Source organism: Monodon monoceros, unplaced genomic scaffold (assembly GCF_005190385.1).
Source record: "Monodon monoceros isolate NGI ecotype Baffin Bay Population unplaced genomic scaffold, NGI_Narwhal_1 Super_Scaffold_13, whole genome shotgun sequence".
NCBI lineage: Eukaryota > Metazoa > Chordata > Mammalia > Artiodactyla > Monodontidae > Monodon > Monodon monoceros.
The window spans coordinates 80,310,094-80,330,882 of NW_021703769.1; the positions used below are offsets into that span (position 1 = coordinate 80,310,094).

A 20,789-nucleotide genomic window follows, 5' to 3' on the forward strand; every position below is an offset into this window, starting at 1 on the left:
TTCCTTGAACATATTGTTTCCTTGGGATCTCTCAGGAGTTGGGACTATTGGATTTCAGCTCTCCTGGGTCTCTAATCATAAAACTACAATAATAGCCATAAAATCTCACCTCAAACCCATGAAAGTGATGTGAAGAAAAGCTGACGTCAGCATGGAGAAGAGGTCTTCGTATGCATTTACTATAATGGTGAATAATACAATGGTTTGGCCTCAAGGTAAAAAAAAAAAAAAAAAGAACAAGAAAAAGATTAAAAAAAAAAAGTTGGGGGGGAGGCAGCAACAAATAAATTTGAAAGACCTTCAACTGACCTTGCTCATCCATGGGTTGTGAGGACACTGCCTGCTCTGATGCCTACTTTTCCAAGGAAGGGCGTAGGATAAGATAACCCTTCTCTTACAGCAAACACCTTTTCAGCCTGGTTCAAGTCCTGGTCTGGAGGCTGCTTGCTACAGGGTAAATAAGAAGGAATGACCTGCACACAGGTCAATTATAAAAAGTTCAGAAGCTCAGCCACTCTTATAGACTTGATAACATAAACCCAATCGTGTGAAGATACCAAAATGTTAACTTCTATTTAAAAATAAAATGTTCAAGAAGAAAGGGTAGGGGACTTCCCTAGTGGTCCAGCAGTTAAGACTCCAGCTCTCAATGCAGGGGGCCCGGGTACGATCCCTGGTAGGGGAACTGAGATCCCACAGACCACAACTAAGCCCGCGTGCCGCAATGAAGAGCCCACGCGCCACAAAGAAGACCCAGTGCGGCCAAAATAAATAATAAATTAAAATAAATTTTTTAAAAAAAGAAGGGGAAAAAATAGTTCCATTATCTACGTTTTTTAAATAGCTTGTTTTTGTTTTTGCAGCACGCTGGCCTCTCACTGTTGTGGCCTCTCCCGTTGCGGAGCACAGGCTCCGGATGCGCAGGCTCAGCGGCCATGGCTCACGGGCCCAGCCGCTCCGCAGCATGTGGGATCTTCCCAGACCGGGGCACAAACCCGTGTCCCCTGCATTGGCAGGCGGACTCTCAACCACTGCGCCACCAGGGAAGCCCCCCCAGTTACATTTTAAACAAGCTCCCCAGGTGATTTTGATGTAAGTGGTCTTCAGATGACACTGAGAATCTCTGTTGAAAAGCATTGTTAAAAGATAAACTGAGGCATAGTAAAAATTTTAAGAGTTTACCTGAGCAAAAATCATTCCAGCCACAGGATGTAGGGGCAAGACATTCACAGAGAAGACAAGAAGGCAAAGGGAGGAAATTATTTGAGTGGCTATAGCTTAGGCTGCCTTATACAGGAAAGTCAAGTTGGCTGTTTGTGATTGGTCGTCCTTAGGTTTCGATTTTTTTTAACCTTGAGGCATTTACAGGCTGAGGTTTTGGTTTGCTTATATAGGCTGCCAAGGCTTAAGAATCACCTCTAACGGTCTCCTTGTTTAATTAATTTAACAGCATGACCAGTGATTTGAGATACCATCTTTATTATAAGTTAAATTTCCATATAGAGCTGGGTCTATTTCTGAACCCTGTATTCCACTCCATCCCTCCATTTGTGCTACCACCATGCTGTTTAAACTCTTGGTTTTTCCACCTCTTATTTTCCATTCTTTCCATTAGCACCTTAGAATGCTTAGAACTGAAGACTGGGAAAACCTAATGGGAACACTGGTTCTCAACGATAAACTGCTTATCGTTCACTCTGTTCTTCCAGTTCACAGCACATGCTGAGCCCTTCCACAGGAGTCAGCGAAATGTCTAGATGATAGAGACCGGATTTTCTCAAATTCTTCACAGACGTGGAGATGGTGTAAGACTCACACAGCTTCTGCAGGTGGGACTCAAGAAGGCAAATACAGACTTCTACCACCACTTTTTCCCAGTCTCTCTAAAAGCTAATATACCACCTTCTCAATAAAACACATTTTTTAACTAGGAAGGGAAAACATGAAGCAAGCTCTTACGTCTGCCCTATTTCCTGGTCTCTGGCCACTTAGACGGTGGTGCACGTGGCAGCGATGGCAGACCTTTTACTGGAACCTCTCCGCTCTTCCAAACTGCTTCTCTTAAGTCCCTCTGCTTCTCAGGGCCCAACATCTGCATCACCCACACCCCCCCCTTCCATCCTCACTCTCCCAGCAGTTTAAATTCCCAGCGACAAACACAAGGAAGACAATTGCCTGCCTTCCCCACTTTATAACAAATGTTTCCTGAAATTTTTTATTGAAACAGGTCAGTCCTGGGAATGGGCTGGATAAGACCAATCTCTAGAAATATGCCCTTCACTGAAGATAATAAAGAAAAATAAGGCAAGATAGGAATATGAAATTGTAAGAAGCCCAAGTGAATTTCTTTGACTTGTAGAATTTCTAAGTGAATTCAACATAACTGCAATTGGCAGGACAGCAGCTACAGATGACTGCCAGATCGGGGGCGCTGGGGGGCAACTTGCTGCAGGGTTCTTCCCTCCTAAGGCACCCGCAAGAGAGCCTTCTAGCTACGAAAAAGGTAGAAATCCAGGTCTTTCATCCATTCAAGTATTTATGACTACTGTGGGCCTTAGGAGACCTTATCATGGAGGCAAAATGTTGGAACTGGCTGCACTGTGCTTCACTGGCTCTCACTACGCATGCGTTCACTGACGATGGTGAACCTAGCCCCAGGCAAAAGCTCGCTGCTGTGTGGAGAAGTGCAGCAGGTGCTTGCCTGAAAGGAACCCAAAGCAACCACCCAGGCTGCCTGTGATAGACCCCAGCACCCCATCCTGAGATTCCACTCCAAAAGCTCTTGGCTCTGCTTGGCAACACTACATTTAACCCACGTGATCTCTAGTAACTCCTTTGTTTTCTAGAAATTAGGCCAGGGCTCTTTAAGGTTAGCAGGAAATAGCTCCAGGCCTTGGAAGCCCAGTCCTTTCAATAGCTAAACCATCTAAGTCTTTTCAGCTCTTACCCTGAACCCCAAGGGCAGGGGTTCTCGGCCAGGGTCAGTTTTGCCCCCAGGGGACATTTAGCTAGGCCTGGAAACATCTTTAGTTGTCATCAAGTAGATTGAGGCCAAGGATACTGCTAAACAGCCTACCATGCACAAAAAAGCCAGGGCAGCCTCCAAGACAAAGAATTTCCTGACACAAAGGGAGAATAGTGGAGAGGCTGAGAAACTTGGGCAGAGTTTAAAAGAACAAGTAGACTCTAGAGAAACGTGTTCTGCCAGTTCCTTTCCCTGTCTCAGAAGTAGACTTGAAACCAGCTTATTTTTTAAGAAACAAAGGTTCTCATACTTTTCCCTAGGCCGGGATAAAACAGGTACGGAAAGTATTTTTAGCACACTTAATCAGCCTGCAGACAACATTCACCCTGGCATACACTTTGAGAGGCAATTTTTTAATGCGTTAGCTCCCCAGGACACACCTTGGGCAGAAAGTTACCTGGCTCTGTTAACACCCAGGGGATAAAATGGGGTTTCTCTTACAAAGGTCACACCCCTTGGGAGTGGCACCTTACCTGTCACAGCAGCATGGCCCACGACGCGCAGCCAGGCCCTGAAGTGCACGTTAGCCCTGTGTGAGGGAACTGCAGACACCCAATCATACACAGTGAAGGCTAAATATAAAGTGACCAAATATCCCTGTTTGTCCTGGAGTCCCATTTACACCACTGTCCTGACATAATTAATAGCACTTCCCTTCACTCTCAAAAGGGGCAGGAAATGCACAAGATGATCTTGTAACAACCTGTCACACCAGACAGCAAAGAAGCTATCAAAGATGATTAGGGTTATGTCCATTTAGGAGCCAATGTGAAGAGGTTCCCACTGGCCAAAAGCGAAATGATTTGAGGATCAATAAGAATAACAACTGTGGTGGATTGGTTTGAATTCATTAATGCATTTTGATTAAAAAATAATAATAACTGATCACTTTTATAAGAAGCAAAGCCACCAGATCATTATTATTGTGAAGACAGGTAAATAAAGGGAAGGAAGAGTCAAGCATTTCCTTTCCTCTAGGAACTGTATCTAATAGTGAGGGGAAATTTCTTTTTTTTTTTTTGAGGGGAAATTTCTTACAGAAGCTTTCCAGCTAATAAACGAAGAATCTTTTATAATCTTTTATAGAATTAATGAAATAAATGCATTTAGGCTCCCAACATCATATGAGAAACAACCAGACATGCCACCATCTGCAATGTGTTCTTGCCAAAGTGTGAAATACAAATCTGGCTACACCTCTACACCTAAGTTTTTAGTTAATCAGATGGCAGAGAGCTATATTAAATTATGCCATGAGTATGCAAACAATAAAATTCAGAGTGTGAGAAACTCCACAGGATAAATAATTCAGTTGTTTCAATAAATGAATTTCAAGGGGAGGGGAATTTCCCTGGCAGTTCAGTGGTTAGGGCTCCACGCTTCTATTGCAGGGGGTGTGGGTTCGATCCCTGGTCGGGGAACTAAGATCCCACAAGCCATGCAGCGCGGCCAAATAAAAAATTACAATTAAAAAAAAAAATTCTTTTCAAGGGGAAAAAGGGATAGGAACTATAGATTATTAGCCTTAGAAGACAAAGCAATAAATTAAAATTTACGGATCTTACTTTTTTTTTTTTTTTTTTGGCTGCATTGGGTCTTCGTTGCTGCGCACGGGTTTTCTCTAGTTTTGGCGAGCGGGAGGTACTCTTTGTTGCAGTGTGCGGGCTTCTCATTGCGGTGGCTTCTCTTGTTGTGGAGCACGGCCTCTAGGTGCACTGGCTTCAGTAGTTGTGGCACGCAGGCTCAGTAGTTGTGGCACGCGGGCTCAGTAGTTGTGGCACGCGGGCTCTAGGGTGCAGGCTCAGTAGTTGTAGTGCACGGGCTTAGTTACTCCGTGGCATGTGGGATCTTCCCAGACCAGGGCTCGAACCCGTGTCCCCTGCATTGGCAGGCGGATTCTTAAACCACTGCGCCACCAGGGAAGTCTTCTTACTTTGATCTTAAAGAAGGTTTTTTTTAAATTGTGGTTTTTTTTTTTTTAATATTAATTTGGAATTAAGCAACTGCTCAGTTTCTTAGGTATGATAATAGTATTGTGGGGTTTTGGGTTTTTTTTTAAGAATCCTTACCATTTAGAGGTATACACTGAAATATCTATAAACAACATTTGGGATTTGCTTTAAAATAGTTCAACTGGGGAGGAAGATGAGGAGGAGGATGGGGTAGAGATAAAACAAGATTGGTTATGAGTATATATTAAAGTTGAATGGGCTTCCCTGGTGGCGCAGTGGTTGAGAGTCTGCCTGCCGATGCAGGGGACACAGGTTCGTGCCCCGGTCTGGGAAGATCCCACATGCCGCGGAGCGGCTGGGCCCATGAGCCATGGCTGCTGAGCCTGCGCATCCGGAGCCTGTGCTCCGCAACAGGAGAGGCCACAACAGTGAGAGGCCCATGTACCGCAAATAAATAAATAAATAAATAAAGTTGAATGATGAATACATGAGGATTCATTTACCTATGTTTGAAATTTTCTGTTATGAAAAATTCCTAAATAGAAAAATACAGAAAACAATATTTGACATTTGAATAGATACCAAAAATAAGGCTACTACAACTCCATGGGGAAAGATTTCTTCTGAGACTCTTTTGAGGAACTGTCCATGAGCTTTGGTCTCAAAGCGGACAGGGGAGCCCACGTGGGAAAGACAGCAAGGCCTCTTACAGAAGCTCCCTCAAGAGATCTCAACTGACTGGAAACCCAGTGTATGATCAGAGAATCTACCACTTAATTCAGGTAAACAGAAGCCCACTGATGAGCAACTCGGAGGCCACGCTGGCCCCAAACTCCCCGCCTAGCTCTGGAATACAGACCTTCCAGAAAAGGCCAAACTCAGGTCAGGTCAGCCCCCACATCACACAGACTACAGGCCAGAGGCTTAGGAAAAGGCTCTTACTGGGTTTGGCCTCCAGGTGGCTGTAAGCCTTGCCTGGCTTGTCTGGGGCATGGGGAAGAAAAGAGCTGACTCTGCATCTGGACCTCGATGTTGCTGAGAAGTAGCAGCCCAGCATCTCAGAGAATGGACATCTCACAGCGCCCTGGTCAGCGCAGCCTCATGGGGACAACTGAAGGGCCAGGAGATCATTCGCTAAATCAAAAGTGAACACCACAGTTATCTGCCAAGAAATGAGTGATAAAATAATGTTTTTCAAGGTGGACTGAGTAATGTAACTCTCTGTATTAAAGTCATTACCATTTACCTTATTTACAATGGAAAATGGGGGGAAAAAAAATCCCAGTGAAAGAATATAATATCAAGAGGCACCATGAGACAAATCACATCTTGCAATTACAGGACACAGTCCAAAGACAGACTAACTTACAGTCCCGTCAGAAAACTAATCACTCAGCAGTCGGCGTCCAAAGGCACAGCATTACAACACTGCAGCACGGTCCAGGCTAGTTAGGCGGTTTCCAGAATGTCCAAGAGAAAGGAAAACCTTTAACGACGGCAAAATAATATAAGAAAGCTTAAACACATTTACAAACACTGCATCTTCTCATTTTTTTAAAAAATGTGTTTTTTTGATGCCTACAAACATCTTTGTCTTTCGTTAATTGGCACTCATGCAAAACAGACTGCTACCGTCTCATCATCTCCAGGTGGCCCTGAGGACCCCAAGTACCTCTCAGATGACAAGGACAGAGATGCACTGAGGACGGAGATGATTCAGGAACAAGAGGTAGGTGGTGGCGAATGCATTTCAGGGCCAGCTGACAGGACTGAGGCACAGGCTCAGATGCCAGGTCCAAAGGGTCCCGGGGAACAGCCACGGGTTCCACTTTGGGTGGTTCTGAAGATCAAATACATTGACCAACACGTAAGCTCCACGAGGACAGGGATTTCCCACCCCACCTCCACACCCTGCCTATTTTATTCATTGATGTACTTCAAGCACCTAGAAGAGTTCCTGGCACACTGTCGGGCCTCAATAAATATTTGTGGAACGAGTCAAGTGAGAAAACAGGGAAGCAGCACATTTTATATACTGTAAAGTGCCATCAAATACAGGGTATTAATACTAGTTCATCTTTCGGCCCCATTTAATTAGAATTTTATACAGACCTGGATGTTTGTTTAAAATACTCTCATGTTTATACACTGATCAAAAGCAAAATATTAATTTCCTAACAGATGTGTGGACAGTTGTTATTGTTCAAGGAATAATGGAATGGGGAAACCACCAACGAGTAGACTGTCACAGAGACAAAGGGGGCCGCAAATAAAGTAAAATAAAGGAGGCTGCCTGAGCGACCCCAGCTGGGAGGAAAAGATCAGGCACCTGGAGGGGCAGGGCAGAAGGAGCGCAGAATGAGCCTGAGAGGACTTCCTCTCTCTCGGCACTGGCTGTGAAGGGAACTGAGGGTGCTCTGCGTCATTAACGAGTCTGCTTCCAGGGCCCAATCACAAGCTCCAGGGGAATGAGGTCTCATCTGTCTTGTTCACGGCACTCCCAGAACCAGGCGCACAGTAGGTGTTATTTAGCAAATAAATATCTGTTAAATGGAAAAGAGAATTGGGGGAAGGAAGGGAGACAGAGCTAATGTTCTTGAAGGGGCACAGCCCTCAGAAAAACGAGGTTCAAGCTGCCGACACGGGACAAGATTTCACCTTGACAACCAGACTCGCTCAGGAGGTGGACGTGAACATCCACTGAAGGACCTGAACTGAAACTCCGGATACTGCTTCCTCAAAAAGGGTAAAAGAAAGTACGAGCACCACTTGGGTAGGAGACGTGAGATGCTGTGCCCTCTGGCCTCTCAAATAAACCAGGCCTCTCCCTTCCCCTATGTGTAAGACGAGTGGAAAGAAAATGGGTGAAAGCGCCTCTCTGCCCCCAACGTCCCTCGACGCCCCCAACCCTTCAGTGAGTAAAGGGGGGCGCATCCTCCAATGAGGTCTCCCTCCGCCTGGTGGTTCCAGAAGGCCCCACCTTCTCCGGCACCTTCTGTGAGCAAAAGACGGGCATTTCGGCCGGGCGCCCTCACTGCCCTGGGGTCTCCTGGCGATGCTGTGTCTTCTGGTGCCGGTTGAGGATGGACCGCTGGTTGAAGCTCCGGCCGCAGGCAGGGCAGCAATAGGGCTTCTCCCCAGTGTGGATCCTCTGGTGCCTGACCAGGCGCTCCCCCTTGCTGAACCGCTTCCCGCACACCTGGCAGCCGTAGGGCTTCTCCCCGGTGTGGGCCCGCCGGTGCACGGCCAGGTTGGCGTTCCTGCTGAAGCGCTTGCCGCACTCGCAGGTGTAGGGCTTCTCCCCGGTGTGCGTCCGCCGGTGCACCTGCAGGTGCTGCCGGCGGCTGAAGCTCTTCCAGCAGTCCCCGCACTGGAAGGGCTTCTCGCCCGTGTGGCTCCTCTGGTGGACCTCCAGGTGGTGCCGCTGGCTGAAGGTCTTCCAGCACTCGCCGCACGCGTATGGCCGCCTGCCCAGGTGGGTCCGCTGGTGCTTCAGGAGGTACTCACGCAGCGCGAAGCCTTTCCCGCACTCCCCGCAGCCGTAGGACTTGTCTTCTTCGTGGGTCCGCTGGTGTCTGACCAGATTTGAGCTCCGACTGAAGCCTTTTCCGCACTCGGGGCACTGGAAAGGCTTCCAGAAGGAGCTGTGGGTCTTGAGGTCATCAGGCAGGGGGGCAATGCCGCGCTGGGGAGGGGGCAGCCCGGGCGCGTTCCCCACCGAGCTCCCGGCCTCCTGCTCACAGGTTCTTCCGAACTCCGGGACCTGGAGAGAGGCTTCCCCAAACCTCTCTGCCGGCCCCCGAGCAAGCGGCCCCTTGGGGTCTGCCGGCTGGGTCTTCGCCTCCTTTTCCTTGCTCCCCAGGCCTACAGGACAAGGGAGATACAGACCGATATTGAAACAGATCTGAAGGTAAACTTCCATGTTAGAACCTGGCTTCTAAGGGTGTCCCACTAACAATTCCTTCTTTTTTCCTTTAACCAACAACCTCAGTACATTTGACGTTCTCTGACTCTAAAACCAGACATTCCTTTACTTCTTTCCATCTGTTACGGACTGTTTGTGTTCCCTCCTAAATTCACAGGTTGAAGCTCTAAGCCCCCAGGTGCTGCTATTAGGAGGTGAGGCCTCTGGGCACTAATTAGCTGAGGGCATGAGGGTGGAGCCCCCAGGATGGGATTATGTCCTCTAAGAAGAGAAGCCAGAGCTGGCTCTCTGCACACACAGAGGTCATGTGAGCATGATCCTTCATGATGGGATTAAGGTCCTTATAAAAAAAGGAAGAGACACAAGATGTCTCTCTCCCTCAGCCACGTGATGACAAGGCAAGAAGGTGACCACCCATGAACCAGGAAGAGAGGCCCTCACCAGACAACAAATATGCCAGCAACTGGATCCTGGACTTCCCAGCTTCCAGAACTGTGAGATATAAATGTCTCTTGTCTAAGCCGCCCATTCTCTGGTATTTTGTTACAGCAGCCCAAGCTCAGACAATCTCCATGCCCTTTTACAGAACAGTCTGCTAAATTTTAATGCCCTCCCTCTTAACTTCCTACTAAGTCAGACTTTGCTTTCCTTCAAAATCTAACTCAATGGTTTCCTCTAAGGAACTTGCCCAGATTACTGCCCCATCCTGGGTCTCATCAACACATATACTCAATTAGCACCGTTTATTCCACACTTACTTATGACTAACCTTGTTGCACATGCTATTCTACGGTCATCTGAGATGTTCAGCTTCCCCAGGATCACAGACCTGTTCCAGCAATGGGGAGCTCCCGGCACTGCATGTCCTCCCTCAGCTCACTATCCCTGCTCGCACTGTGCCCTCCACCTCACCCTGTTTTATTAACCTGGGTCTCTGGGAGCCTGGCACAGGGACTGACTCAGGGGAGACGCTTCATGACTGCCGGATGAGTGAATGAACCCAGTCTGTACCAGACTACCTCTACATCGGCGTATTTATTAGGACTGAAACGCCCTTCTACAAGTCCTTCCTGTGATCCCTCTTATACCCTCTCTAAATTAATAGTTGTTTATAGAAGATCAAGAGGAAGGGAAGGAGAAGAGAGAAAAGAGGTACTAGGGAGCAAAGAAGCCAAAAAGAAAAGAAGAGGGAAATGACAGGTGATGCTTAAACGGGAAAGGGTCGTTTCAGGCAAGCCCATTAAAAGGTAAAGGGAGGGACTTCCCTGGTGGCACAGTGGTTAAGAATCGTCCTGCCAGGGGACTTCTCTGGTGGCGCAGTGGTTAAGAATCCACCTGCCAATGCAGGGGACATGGGTTCAACCCCTGGTCCAGGAAGATCCCACATGCCACGGAGCAACTAAGCCCATGCGCCACAACTGCTGAGCCTGTGCTCTGGAGCCCGCGAGCCACAACTACTGAGCCCATGTGCCACAACTACTGAAGCCCGCGCGCCTAGAGCCTGTGCTCTGCAACAAGAGAGGCCACCGCAATGAGAAGCCTGCGCACCACAACTAAGAGTAGCCCCCTCTCTCCGCAACTAGAGAAAGCCCATGCTCAGCAACAAAGACCCAATACAGCCAAAAATAGTAAATAAATTTCTTAAAAAAAAAAAAAAAAAAAAAAAAAGAATCTGCCTGCCAATGCAGGGGACACGGGTTTAAGCCCTGCTCTGGGAAGATCCCACATGCTGCGGAGCAACTAAGTCTGTGCGCCACAACTACTGAGCCTGCGCTCTAGAGCGCACGAGCCACAACTACTGAAGCCCACACACCTAGAGCCCATACTCCACAACAAGAGAAGCCACCGCAATGAGAAGCCCGCTCACCACAACAAAGAGTAGCCCCCCGCTCGCCGCAACTAGAGAAAGCCCGAGCCCAGCAATGAAGACCCAACGCAGCCAAAAATAAATTAATTTTTTAAAAAAAAGATAAAGGGAAAAAGAACGTTTCATGCCTCGTGATGTGATAAAATATGAAGGACACAGCTCTCACTTCTGATGTATTCTTTTATTTTGCACCTTTCACAAAAGTAAGTGTGCAAAACATAAAGAGCTGAAAGAATTTTCATAATGAAGATGACCATTAAATAGCAGCCACTTCAAGAAACAACATCACCAGCACCCAGAAGCCCCTCCCGTCCCCTCCGGAGACTGGTGACACCATCCTGCCCCCAGGGTAATGTGTTATCCAGGCTTTATGGTGATAAAGTTCCCAAGCTTTACATATTTGATTCACACATTGTGTCTGCTTCTTCTGCTCAATATTACGCCTGTGTGATTCACCTGTATCGTGGTGTAGCTGTAGCTGCACTACATTCCCTCTCATCAGTGTACGATGTTATACTGTAAGAGTATGTGACACTCTCCTTATTAATCTGGCTGATATTCATCTGGGTAGTTTCCAGGTTTGAGGTGTTACGTACAGCAAAATTAAAATAAATGCAATGCATGAACCTAACTGGACGTGGGGAAATGTGAGTACGAGCTAGATATTATGTATCATGGAATTTATGTTTATTTTCTCAGGCCCAATCCTAGACAGTTGTCAGTGCAAGAGCTGCTCACATGGGAAGAACTCTCAGGAAGACTCAAGGTTGAGACGGCTAGAGGATGCTATGCTTGGGAAGCAGACCTCCGGCTCACCCAGTCTCAGCGTAAACGTTAGGGAAGTACGTGGGTTGTTTTGAAACAGTGAGCGGATAAGAGGACAAGCATAAAGCCAGAGTCTCTAGAACAGTCAGAATGGCCAGGAGGGTGTAAAAACTTGCTAGGAACACAGTGGCGGCCTTGGCAGAGGCCCGTCCCCAGCGCCAGGATGAAAGCGCTAGGATGCTGGCACCTCCATGGGTGCACCACGCACGGCTCCTGCGCTCTGCATTTACCTCGGAGGGGTTCCACGTCCTTTGCCATCACAGAAATCGCACATCTCTTCATCATGGGTGACAGCCTTGTACTGGACCCAGGCCTCCCAGTATACTGCCACTGACACTACTCTGTGATGACCGCTAGTCAAAAATCCACATTTAACTTTACAGTAGCCCTCCGTATCCAAGCTTCCTCATCCGCAGATTCAACCAGCAGCAGATCATGCGGGACTGTAGTACGTGTTCATTGAAAAAACTCCACGTGTAAGTGGACCCACACAGATCAAACCTCTGTTGTTAATGGGTCGACTGTATGACACGTTTGCATGTTTTAAGATGAAACATGTTTTAACATGTTTTAAGATGAAAAAAGACCAGGAGACGTCAGTACAGGTGAGTGGTCAGCACATGACTTACAAAGAAGTGATGAGAGGAGGAAAGAGAGAATCAGAGGAAACAAAGGAGGGGGCCCTTCGCAGCCACGGTTCCCCTCTCCCCACCGCCCACCCCATCCAAGCCACGGGGCTGTCACCCCTCGTCCCTAGCCCTCCGCAGTGTTCACCGGCTGTCCCTGGTGGGCCCTCGGTGTGCACTTTCCAGGCTCACCCTTCCCTCCTACCTTCTCCTGCTGCTTCTCCCCCACAAGCACCTTTCCTCCCAGATCTGACCCCAGGTAAAATCCGGCTGCCACCTGAGACGCCCGGCCAGGGCCCTGCTTGCTCTGCAACACCAGCCCACACCAGCCCCATCCACTGCTGAGATCCCACTGCAGCCCCGTGCCCTCCTGCACCCACACACTGTGGGCTCCGAGGTTTCATGAACGTCAGTCCTGCCCCAACACAGAACTGCTAACGTGGGGCCTGCACACAAGGGAGCGCTCCATAAACACAGGCTGGTGAAAGAGATCAGAGGATCCCCCTTTCGCTGCTTTTCTCTTGCTCTCAAGCCCTCAGTCCCCTTCAACTACACAGTAGGAGTTCGTTCAGGGCATCCTAACAACCGACCTGTCGCATTTCAGCCAGAATAACTACCTGGTGTTTTCTTGCTCCTTGTCTGCTCCTCTCCTGACCCAGGAAAGCACCTCGCCAGCTCCGATGTGCCTTGGTCCACGCGCTTTCCACAGACCCATTTACTCATCTGCCGTGATATTCCCTTCCTTTATCAGTAGCATCAGGTTCTGAAATCTGGGGCAAGGACAACAACCCTGACCTACAGCTTTCACAACTCCTCAGTTTCTTACCTCCGGGATGGAAACAGTCTTACCTGGAGGTGAGACCCCGCAGTCCTGGGGCTCCACGTACTCCCCAAGGCAGTCTATCTGGGCTGGGGTCACGTGCCTCCACTCCTCCTCGGGGAAAGCCAGGGCCATGTCTTTAAATGGGCCCAACCCCTGAAACAGCACAGGAGATGGCTATGGATAAAGAAATAATCCCGAGGCAGGAGCAGTGGAAAAGCAGAGAGACACAGGGGACAACATTCCAGGGGAGAACAGAGCAGGAAGACAGAAGGAATGCAGGTCCCTAGATGGTTCCGAGTGGGGTCAGAAGGGCCTCCCTCTCGACAGTTCAATGGCAGAGAACGATGGACTTGTCTGAGCCACTGTATTTTTGAGCCTCTGCTGCAGCCACTTGGCTGGTACCCAACAACTGCGGCCTCTAACTTCCACCGTTCGATCACCTGCACTCGATCCTCATGTTTGATGGAGACTGGGGGCTGCTGTTTAGCCCCTCAACCAGAACTGACTTTCCCTCAGAGATAAGTAAAAACTCGGGCTGGCCCTGCCTCAGGAACAACGCTGTGTTGAAATCAATGTGTCGTCGTCATGACACCGTGAAGAACTACTGTGGTAGAAGGAGAGGCTCTGACCAAATTCAAAAACTTTGATGTCCTTTCTTCATCTCCTCTAAACAATATGCTTGGAAAACAGAAGCAGCAAACAGCACAGGCATCAACCCTTGCCCAAATACGGCTTTAGTGAGCTCAAACTTGAGTCACTTCTGGGAATTCCCACAGGAGGGGTCAGAGAGACCACTCGGCTCAGGGCTCCTGGGAGCGCCCACCCGAGTCGCTTCCCTCCTGCTGACGTGGGGGGAGGATGGGGTCCAGAGGAAGAGCAGCGGCAGAAGTATCCATAAAGCACATCCACAAAGGGCTACTGACCTCCTGGCCATCCACCACACCCTAGATCACGCCTCTGGGATTTCCACCACTAATGTCTTCCTCCTCACAATTACAAGAGTAATACTGAGTCGATGGAGGAAAAAAAAGAAAAAAAAAAAAACAAAGAGTAATCCAAATGAGTGAACTGAGCCTCATGCCTAGACCCTAAGGCAGGGGTCCCCAACCCCCAGGCTGGTACCGGACCGCGGCCTGTTAGGAACCAGGCCGCACAGCAGGAGGTGAGCGGTGAGCGAGTGAAGCTTCCTCTGCCGCCCCCATCGCTCCCCATCGCTCGAATTACTGCCTGAACCATCCCCCCACAGCCATCCGTGGAAAACTTGTCCTCCACGAAACCAGTCCCTGATGCCAAAAAGGTTGAGGACCGCTGGCATAAGGCTCAATTCAAATTAATAACTGAGGATGTAGTGGAGAAAACGAAGCCGTCACATCTATCAGAACAAGAAAGGTAGAATAATTCAACTCTGCGGACGGTGCTCTGCTGTGAGGAGAAATCTTGGGGAAGGTGAGCCTCATTCAAAGCGACATCAGGATCCCTGAAGAGCAGTCACAGCTCACCTGGGATCCAGCTGTAAGGAACCCCACTGCCATCTCTTGGTCTCTGGTGCTCACTGCAGGGAGGCCAGGACCAGCCGGAAGAACTGGCAGAGCTGAGCAGGGAAATAAACCAGGAGCAGGATTAGCGCTGTCCTGCAGCAGCTCGTCCACACGCGTCTAGTGCCTGACACAGAACCCCAGGAACCATAAGGAGACTCCAGACAGGTAGGTGTGGGTGTACCCTACCCTGTTCTAACCCTGTTCTCAGCTAGGAAAAAGGGCCCGACCCAATATGCGCTGCCCTTCAGGGCTGTTCACGCTCCCAAGTCACGCTACAGCAATAACCCGCCTTGAGATTCAGCAACACAATAAGTCACATGTCACTTTTAGGGATTCAGTTTATATGCCCACTTAAAGAAAATATCCCTACATGTCAGCTACATACTTCCTGGCAGTTTCTAGAAGGGATGTGAGGGAAAGGAGAAGGAACGATAAGAGAGCATGATACCAGATATCCCCCGCAGAAATCAGGAGATCGAGCTATAGAAAACAATTTCACTTCATCTGTTTCCTACTGAAGTCCAGGAAGTAGCCAGGAAAACCCAGAACTGCACGCTACAGGTAACTTAGTTTATCAACTGCAGGGTTTGTAAAGGAAAGGGGGGGGGGCAGGGCACGAAGCACCCTTTTCTGTGCCCTTTCTTCCTCACTGCTTGCAGCTTACCCTGCTCCTGGAAGGCCTGTGTCCCCTCTCCAGGATCCTGGTTGAGCTGCTCCTCAGTGCCTTGGTCGAGGCCTTGAATTCCTTCCCCATGGGGCAGCCCCCACTCGGGCTTGACCTCCACGGGTCCCAGGTGGACACTTGGCTCCCAAGGACCTCTGCAAAGTGCTGTCTCCTCCTGCTCTCCCTGCACACGGCACGGAACCTAAGAACAGGCCCCAACACCTATTAGAATGAGGCCTGCATAAGGCTGTTATGAAAGGGGTTGAATTAAAACCTAAAAAAGAGACCCACTGCAGCTGCAGGGGAGACAAGGGACAAGCCGGCTCAGCTCTTCCCCAGGACATGAGTTGAGAAGGTGAAAAGGAGGCTAAACTGTCTTTATCAGGCACTGAGCAACTTCTATGCATCCATGCCATTTTACAAGGGTCCCTTCTGCCCACATCAATACTGATCAAATTCCACCATGAACAGTATCACAGAGAGATGTTATTATTATTCCAATGAGAACTTTAGCCCAAAACACTCACTATTAGAAAAAAGATTCCCCAATTACAGATGCTGAAAGTAAAAAATACAAAGCCTAGACTGTGCGGTGAATCAGTGAGAAAAAAACTGCTCTAGGAATAGCAAGGAAAACCAGAACTCACAAGAACAGGCCTTTACTGGTCCACTTTTAAGCTCCTTGGTAGGGAGTAAAAAAACAAAACAACTCTCTTAGGACTATACAGGAAGTCAGGGGTGACTGCGGTGGGAAAAGGGAGAACAAAATGAAGACAGATTGTTACCTGCAAGCAAGACAGTAACGTTCAGTCCTGCCCTCTGTTTCCCAGACGGCAATCGGGAAACTACCAGAGAGGGACAGACACATGGCCAGAGTCCCAAGGGAGCATCTGAGATGCAAAGTCACTCACTACGTGAGCCGTCTCAGCCAACATCCCAGACATGGAAACGGCACTGTTCCAGACAATGCTTCTCAGGAAGAATACTCACCAAGTGGAATTCCGGAATTCCCTGCATCACCACATGCATCTCTGCCCAAAGAGGAATGAGTCTACCAGGGCCCTTGAAATAGATCACAACTGCCTTCTTTGGACCCGAGGCTCACAAGGGAAATATGGCCAGGCCTCTGCCCTGATGACCAAAAAAGGAGCTGACAGCCCTTCCACCGGCCCTGCGTCTTCCCTGGGAATGGCTTTCCTTGATGAAAACTCCTCTGTCCTCCAAAATGTACCCCAGATGGTCGGGGAGCAGAGGAGGGAGATTCTGCACCTCATCCACTCCCACTGCTTCCTCAAACCTCTCGCTTCCCGCACCAACAGAACGAGACCCAGATCCCCCTTCTCACCCACCGCCTTGGCCTCCAGGGCTCCCTCCGTGAAGCCCTCCACCACGGCCACAAGGGCTTTGCCGCTCTCCGGGCTGTGCTCCCGAATCCAGGCGTAGAACTCCCGGGGCAGGATGGTCAGGAACTGCTCCAGCACGAGCAGCTCCAGGATCTGCTCCTTGGTGTGCAGCTCGGGGCGCAGCCACTGGCGACAGAGCTCCTGGAGCTCCCTGAGGGCCTCCTGGGGACCAGCCGCCTCCTGGTAGCGGAACTGCCGAAACCTCAGGCGAAAAGTCTCCGGGCTGGGGCCTTCCCTCGCCCTGCCCCACGGCAACTCTTTCTCCAGTTTTACCACAGGGACACCCATTTGCTGCTGACGATCTTCTGCCATCCCTGGACACTCTTTAAGCATCTTCACACTCCCTCCCAGAAGACTGAGGGTCTGTTGGGAAGACCAGACAGACAATGAGAACAGCATAAATAAGACACAGGGAAGGTCAGGTCATCCCAGTTCTGTTCTCTATGTCAATGAAATTAGGACTTAGCTTATACCCACAAATAGCTTAAAATCTCAAGAGAGAGACAACACTACAATCATAGAAAAATATAAGATGGGTTATAACTAGGTTAGTCACCAGGGCCCACTCTTCCAACACTAAATATACATTCGACATGTATCTATGCCTGACCCACAGAAACCAGAAAATACAACAGAGAACAAGATAGACAAGGTGCTTGCCCTATGAAACTCACATACTGGTACAGCAGACAGGAAAAAAAAAAAAAAATTAGGGAATTCCCTGGTGGTCCAGTGGTTAGGATTCCGCACTTTCACTGCTGAGGGAACAGGTTCAGTACCTGGTGGGGGAAACTAAGATCCCCGCAAGTCCCACGCGCTCGGCCAAAAAAAATGAAACAAATAAATTTAAATTATAAATGGGGATAAGTTCTAAAAAGGAAGTAAGGAGGGTGTTAATGGGGACAATCAACTTAGAGATGTGGGGACTTCCCTGGTGGTCCAGTGTCCGAGGCTCCTCGCTCCCAGTGCAGGGGGCCTGGTTTTGATCTCTGGTCGGGGAACTAGATCCCATGTGCCACAACTAAAGATCCCCCACATGGCAACCAAGATCCCGCGTGCCACAGCTAAGACCCTGTGCAGCCAAATAAATAAATATTTTAAAAATACAAAAAACCTTGGGCTTCCCTCGTGGCGCAGTGGTTGAGAGTCCGCCTGCTGATGCAGGGGACACGGGTTCGTGCCCCGGTCCGGGAAGATCCCACATGCCGCGGAGCGGCTGGGCCCGTGAGCCATGGCCGCTGAGCCTGCGCGTCCGGAGCCTGTGCTCCGCAACGGGAGAGGCCACAGCAGTGAGAGGCCCACGTACCGCAAAAAAAAAAAAAAAAAAAACTTGGAGAAGGCTTTTCTGAATAAATAGTGCTTAGGCTAAGACCCAACGAATGAATGAGATGAGCCAATCATTGAAAGAGCATTCCAGGCAAAAGCCTTGGGGCTAGAAATTACTCTGCAGTCTGAGAACACGCCCCAGTGCAGTGTGGCTTCAGCAGGGTGAGGAAGGGAAAGAGCTCAGAGGCAGGCGGAAACCACATTACCGAGGGCCTGGGCACACACTAAGAATTATGGGCTTTACTCTTATTCCTTATTTTAGTGGGGAGATACATGTTCTTCAAAGGTCACTCTGCCTGGGAAGTGTCAATAGAGAATAGATAAAAAGGGTCAAGAAGGGAAACTGCGCTTACCGTGGTCCAAGCGGGAGATAAGAGACTTAGATCAATGTGGTGACAGAGAAGCAGACAAAGTCAAGACATCTGGGAGGTAAAACCAATAGACATGCTGGTGGCTAGGATGTGACGGTGTACTCAACCTAGAGAAAACAACAGAACAATATATATATATCATTACTTTAATTGATCAGAAGATTTCTAACTTGTGTAGGCTTTACCATTCAGAAAGCATGTGAGCACATACTCTCATTTAATACTTCAAGTGTCTGCTTAACATTCTATTGGAAGTTTCTGTATCTACCTATCTACCTAGGTATCTACCTACCTACCTACCTACCTATCTTAAATCTATTTACATTTTCAGTCTATTCATTTTCTCTGCTGCATCAATTGAGATTTCTCTTTCCTGGCTTTCTAGCTATTGCATTTGTTCATGGTTGCATTTACCGCATTATAGCACGAATGTTTACCCCCGTGTCTCCCTCCGTCTGCCAGATTCCCTTTAGTCAGGAAAGGTCCTCACTCATCTTTTACCCCTAGCACTCGACAAACAGGCTTCCCATGGTTTCTTTAAATGAGCGTCTGGTTCTAGAACGACCACTCTCACTCTTCACAGTGTTCCGCTTTGGTTCAAGAGATCAGGGTCGTGGACACCCCTCCGTTAAGGCAACCCTGGCCGGGCGGGATCAGCCTGGCTCCTACCTGAGCCCAGCGCAGTGCGGCCCCCAGGGTCCCGACCCGCAAAGACTCGGTGCCGCGGGAGTCGGCTCCGGGGAGACGCGCCGCCCGCGGCGACAGCCTCGCAGCTGCCGAGGCCCGCAGCAGGCCCTCAGCCCGGCCCCGGAACCCCGGCCACTTCCGCCCCGCAGCCCCGCACCTGTGCCGGGCTCGCCCAGGCCCGCGGCGGATCGGAAGTGGGCGACGGACGCCGTCAGACAGGTGCGTCAAGGAAGGGCCCCTTCCGTTTCCCCTCTAGGACTCTCGGAGGCCGGTGCGTCTCGATGGTCGCTCGTCCCCGGGAACCGTTCGGGAGCGCGCGCTGGACCACCAGGGGCTCCTACCCCGCCTACCTACTCCCCTGGAGGCTCGCGGTCGCCAGGCCCCTTTGCGCCTCCGTGCCTTTGCACCTGCGTTCCCCCGGTGGGAAGGACCCTCCGGACGCACCGCCGGGTACCGCGCCTCCCTCAAAGACTTTAGAGACCCGTCGGCCAACAAGTGTTTATTGCAGCCTCCGGCGCTTTTTGCGAGGGTTAGGGGCGGAGGGTGATGGAGGGTAGCACCGAGTATTGTGGGTCCACTTAAGGGGCCTCCACCCTGGGTAGTGTTGGGGGGCGTAGGCGTAGGCGCTAGTCAGGGAAGCCTTCCTGGAGGAACAGACGCCTGAGCACAGATTTGATGGATGGACCCAATAGTGAGGTCAGGTGCCCCCAGCGGAGGGAGCACGACGAGCCCAGCAAATGGTGGGGACTGGTGGCTTTCCCGCACCCTCAGAGCCGCTAGAGCAGGCGGCTGAGCTAGGTAACCTGGAGGCAATGGGAAGCCGCGGAAAGATTTGAAGGCGGGAAGGGACCGATTTTAGAAAGATACTACAGAGAAACCTGCAAGAAAGACTGAGTAAGAGGCGAGGGAGGTGGGGAGATGAGAAGACTGACTGTGGGTTAAACGAAGCTAAATAATGCAGTCCCCGAGAGAAAGGATGAGAGACAGGACCGGGGAATTCGTGAGACTAGAGATCGCAAGGAGAGTTTGGATATCAAACATATTGGGAAAGTAAAATTGGCAAAGTTTAGGAATTGATTGGATCTGGAGGATGAGAGAGAATGTGGAATCATTTAGTAAATGACAAAGGCTACATCTCATATCAATAAGAGTGGACCTTTAGAAAGCAGACAACTGGTTGGTCATCTGGAAGAAGGTAACGTTGGGTCCATTCCTTATACCACATGCCAGGGCAAAGTCCAGCCCTGCTCACAGGGTCTCCCATCCTTTTGTATTACAAATTTCGTTATCAACCCATCTTGGAAATATTGTTGGCTAGCCTCCTCATTCGCTAACATGCCCTCACATCCAAGAAGGACAAGGCTGAACCTTGTCATCGAGGACCAAGAGAAACAGCCTGATGGACTTAGTCTGTCTTGGAAAACTGAACTATACCTAGCGACTTCAAAAACCATCGTTCAGCTTGCCATGGAGAAGACACAAGGAAGAAAGCATTCTGGAAGAGGCAAAGAGAGATTGGATCAGATCACAGGTTTCCAGGTCAGCCTTGGAGAAGAGAAAGGGGTTCATCTGAACGGGGAAGAAAAGAATCAAAGATGGGTTATGGTCTAGGTTAGGGCTCAGCAAACTTTTTCTATGAAGGGCCAGATGGTAACTATCCTAGACAGAACACATAGTGTGTCGCCTGCTCTTCATTTTTACAATCCTTTAAAACTGTAAAAACCATTCTTAGCTCACAGCCAGGGCTGGATTTGACA

General features: G+C 49.4%; 1 protein-coding gene across 17 annotated transcripts in view; it reads right to left on the reverse strand.

The window, feature by feature from the left end:
- The window catches only part of ZSCAN25 (zinc finger and SCAN domain containing 25), a 33,130-nt gene that overhangs the window by 515 nt on the left and 11,826 nt on the right, over positions 1–20,789 (reverse strand). Inside the window, exons 2-10 of one of the 17 annotated variants that reach the window (XR_003793153.1) lie at positions 18,328–18,452; positions 16,595–17,011; positions 15,246–15,447; positions 14,543–14,634; positions 13,070–13,196; positions 7,307–8,841; positions 5,920–6,817; positions 310–3,567; positions 110–179 (exon numbers count right to left, since the gene is read on the reverse strand). Coding sequence is in view for 3 of the 17 variants with exons in the window: in XM_029220673.1 (XP_029076506.1) it covers positions 8,009–8,841; positions 13,070–13,196; positions 14,543–14,634; positions 15,246–15,447; positions 16,595–16,981 (1,641 nt within the window). In the remaining 14 variants the exon portion in view is untranslated. The other 16 variants (XR_003793156.1, XR_003793157.1, XR_003793158.1 and 13 more) reach the window with 16 other exon arrangements.